General features: G+C 34.7%; 1 protein-coding gene across 1 annotated transcript; it reads left to right on the top strand.

The window, feature by feature from the left end:
• The first annotated feature begins 267 nt into the window (after positions 1-267).
• On the top strand, positions 268-2,851 carry LOC111377130 (laccase-12-like). Its single transcript, XM_023000191.1, has 6 exons — positions 268-475; positions 562-713; positions 826-1,070; positions 1,162-1,290; positions 1,524-2,480; positions 2,567-2,851. Exons 1-6 carry the CDS (start codon positions 380-382, stop codon positions 2,695-2,697), a joined length of 1,710 nt encoding a protein of 569 aa, XP_022855959.1. The 5' UTR covers positions 268-379; the 3' UTR covers positions 2,698-2,851.
• Positions 2,852-12,013: the final 9,162 nt, after the last annotated feature.

The raw sequence follows: 12,013 nt of genomic DNA, 5'->3' as shown, positions 1-12,013 counted from the left end.
ATGATGCTGAAAATTCTTCAAAAGACATTGTCGGCTAGAGACGCAATGGTGTAATCAAGCTAAAAACAAAATCGAAAACGGATATCGTTAAAATAATCCAACCTTAACAACAAGACTTGTTCGTAAAGCAGAGATGAAAATTGTTCAGTTTGATAGAGCAGTGGTTGCAACAACTCGACGGAGCAGAATTAAGTTTGCCCTTCAATCTTGACTATTAAAACCTAAAACCGCCAACCTTTGAAACACCCTCTCTCTCCGATTCTTCTGTATAAAAAGAATTCCTCTCACTCACTAAACTTCACAAATCAAATATTCATTCATTTCATTTCCTGTCATCACGATCTACCCAGATAATTTCTGTTAAAAACAAAGTGAAATTATGGAAGCAAATCCCTTCTGCTTAGCCTTGTTGCTCCTAATATTCGCAAGCGCAATGACGATATCTAATGCAAAAACTCAATACCATGATTTTGTAGTATGTCATTTGTCTGATTTTTGCTTTGAAGTTTCTTGATTTTAGGGAGTTGGTACATTTTGAACTGTTGTTATGAAAATGTGCAGATTCAAGCAACACCGGTGAAGAGGTTGTGCAAAACCCACAACACTATTACTGTGAATGGGATGTACCCTGGACCAACATTGGAAGTGAATAATGGTGACACCCTGGTGATCAATGTTGTTAATAGAGCTCGGTACAATGCCACCATTCACTGGTAATAACTTCATGCATGCATGTTTATACATAGAATGTTATTAAATTTCTTCTAGAGTTTACAATTAGCTGAGTATAATTAAGCAACAAATCTTCTTTTCTTGTTCTTATAGGCATGGTGTGCGACAAGTAAGAACCGGATGGGCTGATGGACCAGAATTTGTGACACAATGCCCTATTAGACCAGGAGGGAGTTACACTTACCGGTTCACAATTCAAGGACAGGAAGGGACACTTTGGTGGCATGCCCACAGCTCGTGGCTCAGAGCCACTGTATACGGGGCTCTCATAATTCATCCCAAGGAGGGAGATTCTTATCCTTTTCCCAAGCCAAAACGCGAAATTCCCCTTCTTCTTGGTAATGAATTCCTCGATTTATATATACATTTTAATCAAATTGTTCTTCGATTAATTTCATTCACTGATGATGAAATTTCATATATATTTAGGTGAATGGTGGGATGCAAATCCGATTGATGTTGTGAGGCAAGCCACAAGAACAGGAGCTGCTCCTAATATTTCTGATGCCTACACCATCAATGGTCAGCCGGGTGATCTATACAGCTGTTCCAGCAGAGGTCAGTGTCACAAATTTTATCATCATTGTTTTTCTAGAAGTAGACAAGAGTTAGCAAAATGTCAACAAAAAGGTCTGAAAATTACATCAAGAAGGGAAATGTAATCTGTCTAGAGGCAATAAAAATGAGAGAGAGAGAGAGAGAGAATTGAGGGATTACTTGCTAATCAGACTTCTTTGCAGAGAAAAATCTAATTTTTTCTGGGATCTTACTTAAAATTTGATGTTATATAGATACAATCATAGTACCGGTGGGCTCTGGCGAAACCAATCTCCTCAGAGTCGTCAATGCCGGGCTTAATCAAGAGCTTTTCTTCAGTGTTGCCAATCACAAACTCACCGTTGTTGGAGCAGACGCCTCCTATGTCAAGCCATTCATCACCACAGTCCTGATGCTTGGACCAGGCCAGACCACTGATGTTCTGATCACAGCAGATCAGCCACCTGCTCGATACTACATAGCTGCGCGTGCATATGCCAGTGCTCAAGGTGCACCATTTGATAACACTACCACCACAGCCATCCTCGAATACAAATCTGCCCCTTGTCCTGCCATAGGTGTTCTTGTAAAAGCAGTAATGCCAATTCTGCCAGAATTCAATGATACAGCCACCGCCGCTGCCTTCACTAAAAGTTTCAGAAGCCCAAGAAAAGTTCTAGTACCCACTGAAATTGATGAGAATCTGTTCTTCACGGTTGGTCTAGGACTCAACAACTGTCCTACAGGTTCCAGTTCTGCAAACTGTCAGGGTCCAAATGGAACTCGATTCACCGCCAGTATGAACAACGAATCTTTCGTGCTCCCCTCCACCTTTTCCTTGCTGCAAGCACATCACCAAGGTATACCTGGAGTTTTCACAACTGATTTTCCAGCAACTCCTCCAGTGAAATTCGATTATACGGGTAATGTGAGTCGGTCACTATGGCAACCAGTTCCTGGGACTAAGGTTTACAAGTTGAAGTATGGGGCGAAAGTACAATTGGTGCTGCAGGGAACAAGCATCTTCACTGCTGAGAACCATCCAATTCATCTTCATGGATATGATTTTTATATTATTGCTGAGGGCTTTGGAAATTTCGACCCAGAAAAAGATTCAGAAAAATTCAACCTTGTAGATCCACCTCTACGTAATACGGCAAGTGTACCTGTTGCTGGATGGTCCGTGATCAGATTTATAGCTGATAATCCAGGTGAAAACAGAACATAAATAGCACTAATATACTTATATATTTTCTGTTCTTGATCTGTCAAATTGATGTATATTTAACGAAAACAGGGGTCTGGTTGTTGCACTGTCACTTGGATGTCCATATCACCTGGGGTTTGGCAATGGCTTTCTTAGTGGAAAATGGATTAGGGGAACTGGAAACTTTAGAGCCTCCTCCTGAAGATCTTCCCCTTTGTTAATTCCATCTGATACAATTTAATGCCCTGCAAAAAGGGTATGAGTTGCCCTACATTGAGGGATAGGTTTTGTTTTCTTTGGTGTAACATTAAGCACCGTCTATCCCTGCATCTCACAAGTATTGTTTCAAGTAACAATGAATGAAAATTTATTTTATTTATTGTTTTTTGAAATTTTTGGATGTTTAGAAGTTTTAATTCTGGTCTTGTTTATGCAACGAAAAGCATGAAAGTGGACATCCCCGGAAAAGCAATATGAAAACTACTAATTAGAGAGCCAGAGAATAGAGTTATCAATGCAAATTGTTTACTAAATAAGCTTACAATTTGACATTGGAGAAACAACTCTGGGAACAGAGAATAACCTATCTGATACGGAATAAACATGAGAATAGGCAATAGAAAAATTAAGAACAAGAATGCACAGATTTATGTGAAAATCCTAGATAAAAAGGGAAAAATGGAAAATCACGGGATAGGGAAAGAGGAAATCCGCTATATTAAAGATGAGTACAAGAATGTGTATGTGTGTGTTTGTGTTCGTGAGCAAAAATTATAAAACAGGTCCATTCTTCTATCAGCCCGATCCCTTCGCATCCACAACCTAAAAATTTTCAAATTTTGGTTTCACCACATATGTTGCATTGCAAGCTTTACCAAACCAAACAAAATTTGGATAATCGTACACTAATAGTATCTAGTGAAACAATGACATGAAATATATAATTTCACAATTTTAATAGATTACAAGGTAATTCTTTATTTTATTTTATTTTATTTTAATTTCATTATCGCTTTCAACACTAGTTTCAAATAATTGGTTACATCATATTGTCGCTGAGCACATCACAGAAAACCCCAAATCTTGTCATTCTCTTCCATTTTCAATTTCTTCACTGTTATCTATTGTATGCACATGACAAGAAAGCAAGAAGATACTTAAATGACCAAGTCAGTGCAGTAACAACATGACAATGAACAACTAAAATAAATTCAAAAACTTATTTGCTAACAAATTGAATCAATCCTCTAAAAGAAATGACGTAAAATTGTTTGATTTTGAAAAATCATAATTATTTCACACCTCACTGCTGCCATTGATCATAGAAGACTGATCTTGATTTGCAATGCCCTATCATATTTGATAAGTGTATTTTCTACATTTATTTAGGGTCTTGAATAATGATATTTTATAGTTCTTTTAATGAAATATTACCTATTTTGTTATGTATTGTGCATATAAGCCTACGGAACACTGCAGCTAGACAATCCGGATAACGACGTAGCTATGCTTGAGCCTGTAGCTAATCCCCTCCCCTGTTAGTATTGATCCTATCCCGCACTCTATTTATCTGTCTTAACTAGATCTAGAGGCAGAGTTGGGGGAGGGGGCAAAAAAAGGGAATGCATGTAAGGAGAGTTTATGGGAGGGGAAAACAGCTGGAAACGGCTACTAATACCCCGTAGGCTGAGGAGCAAAGGGAGGAATCCGTCCGAGAGTAAAACTTGTGAGTTGATAAAAATTGGGGATAAAAGATAAAAGTAGAGAAGAATGGCGAAATTAAAACTATATGGATTAAATTGCAACATTTCAATAGTCTCATCGGGACATAAAATGAAGAGTGAAGATGCCACAAGCTCAATCAAAGGTAATTGGAAGCTAAAGGAACGAAATCACAACTGAAAATGATAAAAAAATGCATTGCAAAAAGTTACGGGACTAATTATTTACACAATATCCCAAAATGGAAGTTGTGCATATGCACGGGATTCCATTATAGGTCGACTGAAGCTAAATACTATGTGTATGCATGAAATATGCCATGCCTACGCATGGCTTTCCGGCTGAAAAAGAATATATTTTATTTTATTATTATTATTTTTTTTGACGCTTCGACTCTTTATAGTATGGTATTTTACAACTTTTTAACTTAAAAAAGAGCCGTCTAGAATGGACTTGGAAGCTATTATCACATATTCTATCATTGAAACGACTTTTAACACAAGCTTTAGAGAAAATTATCACAAGGTATTAAAGATTCAAGGTGCAAATCGAAGGAAAAAGTGCAAGAAATTAAATTTTCAAACATATGCCTCTATTTTTTGAATTGTGCGATGTCTTTTCTCAACTTCTTGTGTAATTTAGATACAATTATGTTAGGCTAAACTTCTCTTGTGTATTGGATGGATGATAAAACCTTTTGAGTTATGTTTCTAATTTAAGACTTATCTTATTTTAATTTTATTATTATTATTATTATTATTATTTTGTGAGTTTGTTATTAAATATGCATGAATTGTGTTATTTGATTGCTTAGCTACCAATTGAATAACTTGTTGTTTATTCATAGCGTTGAGAGACTCACAATAAGTAGAACACTGAGTATTAGACAAGCGGGTACCAGGTATTGAAAATAATATTTAGGGCGTGTGCAATTTTGTGATGGAATGCTTGCTATACATATGATTAGTCCCGTAAAAAGTTACAAAATATTGTGTAAATAATATATGATGGGATATATGATGGGATATTTTGTGATGGGATATATGATGGGATATTTTGTGATGGGATATTTACTCAATTTTGTGATGGAATGCTTGCTATACATATGATTAGTCCTACATATTGCAAAAAGTTACGGGACTAACTTGTGATGGAATGCTTGCTATACATATGATTATTAAATAATAGTAGATTATCGATTGTTACGAATACTTGAATAACACTAGCTTATATAAATCGAGATCTAGAAATAGCAACCGATAGTTGGATTTTGAAATCCAATACATTCATCTTATTATTTGATAAAAACAATTATTTACAGTATTCTTAGTTTAGTTTCAAGTAATTGCAAACTATACCACTATTTTGTGTAATGTAGATCTAATTTTATAGAAATCGGTACTCTAGAATTAACAGTTATACCTCATTTGATGATAACTCAACTTATTACATTATTACTTGCCATCGATCCCCTATGCTTCCGGTTGTCCGAAAATGTTTTTATGCCATTGCTCGAAAATAACGATTTTAATTCTAGTTTATTAGTTATATTAGATTCAGCTTTTCTTTTCTTTCTTTTTTTCCTTTTGTCTTAGGCTATTCATATTACTACATAAGTTCCTTTTGTTCTGCTACTTTTAGATTATCTATAGTTTATACATGATTTTGAAGAAATCGAGCTCTACCACAGGATCTCGAGATCGAAAGAACATTTAGATAGTGTAGAAGAGAAGGAAGATAAATAAGGGCAATGACTAAGAATCGGATATAGGATCCAATTGAACTACCACCACCAGATCAACAGAGACTTATCGCCAACGAGGGCTAAATAATAGTCGAGGATTATGTGAATCCATTGTGTGCAAAAGTGCAACATCCAATTATCTATCGGCCATTCAGATAGGTTAATTTCACATTCGACCTGATATTATAAATCTCTTCTGGAATCACGATGACATCAAGTTCTTTAGAAAAGCTACAAAAACTCCACATGAGTAAATTCAAGCTTTTCTAATGTTGTGCGAATATCATCAACCACGAAGGAATGTCATCAGATGTCTTTTCAATGCAATTATTCCCTCGTACCTTAAAGAAGGACGCAAGAGAATGGCTCCATTCATTATTTGTCAGGAGTATCATGTCGTAGAATGACATGGTACAAAAATTCGGCATGAAGTTCTTCCAACCATCTCAATTCCATCATATTCGAAATGAATTTTATACTTGCAAACAGAAGGAACTCGAAACACGTCCAGAGGCATGTGAGAGGTTTAAGAACTCGTTTAGAAAGTGTCCAAAACTTGACATTCCTAAACAGGCGCAGGTGTATCTTTTCTATTATAGATTGCGCCCAGAATTCAACAAAACAACAAATGCTTTAGCTGGCGATTCAGTCATAAAGATGAAAATTGATGATCCCTACGAGATCTATAAGAAGATTACTGAAAATCAGGTTAGCTGGCCAACGAGAGAGAATTCCCAAAGAAAGAAGCGGGTATGCATAACATAGATGCAGTGACAATGCTAGCAGCATGGATGGAAGTGATAAGAAAAAGGCTTGGCGACTTATCTTAGTCTATTAGCATAGCACATCAACTAGCACCAGCTTGCATAGGTTGTGGGGCAGATCATATTACTACCAATTGCCCTCAAACTTCCACTCACATGGTTTAGCCTGCAGAAGTAAGCTATGCGCAAACTTTTCTAGAGGTAACAGAAACAATCCTTACCCTAATAAGATAAAACTACAAATTTCCTTTTCAAGCCACCATAAGTAGCCAAAACAACAAAGTCAAAATATGACTATAAATAAACACTTATTGGAAGGCAACCCAATTTTCTTTTTCTTTTTCTTTTATTTATTTTAATTTTTAGATGTAGGATATGAGTTTAATTTTTTAATAGGTATTACCATCCATATTTCGTTTTCCCTTAGGCCCTTGAATTTATTGTTGATTTATGAGATGTTTAAGCTAGGTAATACTTGTTACAAATTATTTGATCTCTTATTTTTTATTTGGCTTCATTTTATAAGAACATGATATCTCGGAACACTCAAACAAAAATTGACCAAGGGAACAATGTGATGAAAATGACCACCTCATGCCATCGCAACCATCAACTCCTAATAAATCCGGGGAGTATTTTCTTCCCCACCTCCTTATATGCCTATTTTTGCTTTAAGACATTGAAGACAATGTTTACTTTAAGTCTGCAGTGGAAAAACATTGAATTTTTACTTTTTGTGTGTCATTACGTGTTTATTGCTTTTTATATAAGAAAAATAAAAAAAAAAATTAAAGATTTTAAAATTTTCATTTTCAAACATGTAGGGGGACAAAGGATTCCCCTGTCTTAGGCCCCTGCCAGGTGTGATCTGGTACTACATGGTTCCACTCTGCAAGAACTTCGAATCATTCTCTTGAAGCTCATCTTCTTCATCATAAATGATCCGCTTGCCCCGAAATGACCTGGGCCTCGAAAAGCCTACTCACCAACCAAACTTGCGATCGCTCTATCTATAATGTTTTGTTTTAGTTGTATGCTTGTGTAGATTAAATGGCTTGATCGGCAATGATGAATTTATTTGAAATTGTATATTGAATTATAAACTGTGAATAGGTTGCATGCTTAGATTGGTTGATACTTTTTTGATGTGAAACTTGATATTACTTGCGCATGTGAATTAAGTTAGGCAGTATGATTGAATGAGCTCATTCATAATTTGATAGGTTGAAAAAGCGGATCTTAGATGCCAAATTCAAACCACTAAATTATGCATCCTTAAACCAAACCTAGTGTAGTTTTGTGGCAATTTTACTATATAGGAAGATATGGATATGGATGTGGATTTGATGTGTGAAAAATCGTATGTGGATTGTCTAAAATCAATGGGATAAAATTAGGTAAAATCTTAAGTTAAAGGTTAGTTTTAGTAAATGGGTGTTTAATGAGGGTTATTGCACTAATCATGACAAAAAAATATTATATATATTTGAAAACTTCTCTTCGTAGTTTTTATTACTTGAGTTATTAAACTTGAAGGGTGTCTAAAACTTGCTATCCTATATTCATCTAACTTAGGAGTCATCGGTTAAAAGCTCGCTGTAAGAGTCATTTAGAAAACCTAATGGAGAAAATGCTATGAACAAAAAAATAGAAAATTTGAAAAAGCATGTGCATGAAATAAAAGACGCTCCACTTGCCTTAGATAAGCCCTAAAGGAACTAAGCACTCCCTTGATATAAATTTGCAGGTGATGGGTGGACTAGGGTGAAAGTGCTAAATTACTTGTTATGTATCTTTCAATTTTTAATGTGTTCAGGTGTCATTTTTTTTTTCAAATTAATTAGAAAATGAATGATAAATAATAAGCTCAGACACACCTTAAAGCGAAATATGGGGATAAAGATATCCCATACTACTAAAAATAATAAAAATTACTAATCCTATATCTAAAAAGCAAAATAAATGAAAGATAAGAAAATTGAGTTGCCTTCCTATAAACGCTTATTTATAGTTATTAGCTTGACTTTGATGTTATGCATCATGGAATTCTAAAGAAAATTTTTAATGACTTGCTTAGTTTGCAGCTTTTGACTTTGATCCACTTTTCATTGATTATTTAAACCTTGGCCTTGCCCCTTTAATGCGATATGACTTGCCTATTTCATCCAATTCGAAATCAACTATGTAGCCTTATTCTTTTTCGAGCTTAATCACAAATTCAATTGTTAGACAATCGATGACGTTGAAAAATGTGTTAACTTCATCATCATTAATTGTCACTTCTTCGCTTGGTTCCTTTGCAATTAGTTCGTCATCTTCTTTATGTTCTTCTTCAATAATTGACATCTCATCGAGTTTAATGGTCGGTTCACAATCTAAATTCTCCGATAATGGTAATTTTTTCCTTTCAACATCTTCAAGTGGATTATATCCACACCTTTTAAATTCGTCCTAAAATACAAAATTTTCTGTACGTATTTTGCTTTGATCCAACATAACAAGTTCATTATAATATTTTGCAAGTGCATCTCGTTCAACAAGGAAGGACCAATTTCCTTAAGAACGATGTCATCGTTTGGATATGTAGATACATATTCGCTCTCAAGCGTGTAGCATTCATCATATTTGTCAATAGCTTGCTTTCGACATTTTAAATATTGTTTAAACTACAGAAGCTTGGACATTAAATGATTAGTGCATAACCTCCAAACTTGAATTTTTGTTTGTCCTCAAACAAAACTACAATCCAGCAAACACACAAACACACAGTACTAATTACCTAATTGGTGGCCAGTCAATCAAGCAATGTAAAATGATTTAGCTAGCTAACCCGGCTTTTTATCTCAAGATTGAAATCATAAAATCAAATCTGTGCACAGCTTCAAAATCACAATACAGAAATTAAAATCTATTTTTACAATGTAAAATTGACGCGTGTGTGTGTGGAGAATTAAGCATAGCATCATGAATTCACAAGTTGTTTCAATTCCCGGCCCTCAATGGTCAAATATTTCCTTTCATCACTCGTAAGACTTACATACCCCCAAACTTATTCTTTTCGTTATTTTCAAGCGTGTGGCCTAAGGTTGAATTTTTATACTATCCTCACCTCTCTAGTTTAGGTAAATCTCACTAATTACAAGTCGATATATCAATAAATAAAGATTTTCCATAGTTTGATTACTTCAATCTCCAGAACTCAACCAGGCTAATAATCATTTATCAAAAGTCAATTTTCTTAAACAGGTGTTTGAGACTTAATCAAGACATCCAGTGCATCTTATGTTTCAAGCACCAATTTTTTCTTTCTCCTCTTTTTTATTTTTTTTTCAACATTTTTTTTGTAGCATTCTCTCCCTTAAGCTTTCTAAATAACCCCATTAGCGAGGTTTAGGTCGATGACTCCTAAGTCAGTTGACTTTAGAGCACCAGATTTTAACACCCTTACAAGCTTATTAACTCGAGTCATAAAGATTACGAAGAGAAATTTTCAAATAAAATATTTTTTTATACCTTGATTAGTGCAATATACGTTATTAAACACCCATCCAAGTAAACCAACTTCTAACTTGAGACTTTTACCCAATTTCATCCTATTGACCTTAGACAATTCACACAAGATCTTTTTTTTTTCCCACATGGAATCCCCATTTATCTCAAAATTTTTCTACAACAGTGAAATCCTCCAAACTATTCTAAATTTGATTTAAGGATGTAAAATATAGTCGTTTTGAGTTTAGCATCTATGGTCCGCTATTTCAATCTATCCAATTATGAAATCAACTCATTCTTACACAATGCTTAACTTAATTCATGTGCTCAATATATATCAACTTCACATGAAAAAACAAAAATTAACTTAAGTATGCAACATATTCACCATTCATAGATCAATTCATAATTCGATATAAACATTATTACCATCCAGGCTAACTAACTCACACAAGTACACAAAAAGAAAATATTTTTGAAAATTTTCAATTGTTTTTCTTTTATCTTTTTGTATTTTTTTAATATTTAAAACAATAAAACACACAAAAACACACAAAACAAATGAAAACAATGTTTTTCACCCCCAAACTTAAATTAGACATTGTCCTCAATGTCTTAAATCCTATGTCTGCAGACAAGGGGTGGGGGAAAAATGAAGAAAAGACTCATCTGATATGGCAATGAAATTCAATGGCTAGCTTTTCCTTGTCTCCCATTGTTTCCTTGGTAATGGTTGATTCAAGTGTTTCACAACGTCATGTTCCTGCACAATGCGGATAAATAAAGCATTAAGACAGTGTTACTTGGCTCAAACATCAATAAACCAACAAATAACCTAAGGAAAAATGGAATATGGATGATAATTCCCTAATTAAAATCATAAAAATAAACTAAATTATCCTATAAGTAGAAAGCAAAATAAATAAAAGGGATAGAAAGATTGGGTTGCCTCCCAACAAGCGATTATTTATAGTCTTTAGCTTGACTTTATTGTTTCGGCATCGTGGAATTTTGAAGAACGCTTTTGATGCCTTGTTTAGTTTGCCCTTTTTTATTTTGCTCCACTCTTCGTTGTTTTTACAAATTTTAGAACTATCCCTTCCAATGTTATATGACTTGCCTATCTCATCTGATTCAAGTTCAACTATGTAGACTTCTTCTCCTCTTCGAGTTTAATTACAAATTCAATGATAGGACAATCAATGAAGTCGACAGAGTGTGAGTTAACGTCTTCTTCATTAATTACCTCCCCTTCATTTTGTTCATTTGTAATTGAACTTTTTTCATCTTCGTTCTTATCTTCCATAATTGATATATCCTCGAGTTGAATGGTTGGTTTACAATCTACATCTACGGGCAATGAAAACTCTTTTCTTTCAAACTTCTAGAGTGGATTATACCCCCACCTTTTAAATTCGATCCAGAATATGCCATCTCCTACGCACATTTTAGTTTCATCTAACTTGGCAAGATCAGTGTAGTATTTTGCAAGTACCTCCTCGTTCAACATCCAATGGCTAACTCCCACAAGCGTGTTTGAAGGGACATACTCGCCCACAGGCATGTAGTCTTCATTAGCATTGTCAAATGCTAATCTTTGACATCGCAAGTATTGTTGAAATTGCAGGAGATTGAGCCTTCCTAGGTCAGTGCATGTATACAAGCAGTAGCCAGTATAATGCATTCCATAGTAGAACTCACAATATATATCTTCTTCCTCATCGTCCATGTCGAGATTAATTATTGCAAAATTAACTCTACTATATCAACGTCAGAATCTTGCATATGCTACTGAACAACACCTGGAAAGAATAT

Source organism: Olea europaea, unplaced genomic scaffold, assembly GCF_002742605.1.
Source record: "Olea europaea var. sylvestris unplaced genomic scaffold, O_europaea_v1 scaffold1608, whole genome shotgun sequence".
NCBI classification, from domain to species: Eukaryota; Viridiplantae; Streptophyta; class Magnoliopsida; order Lamiales; family Oleaceae; genus Olea; species Olea europaea.
This window is presented reverse-complemented; position numbering and strand designations above follow the sequence as displayed.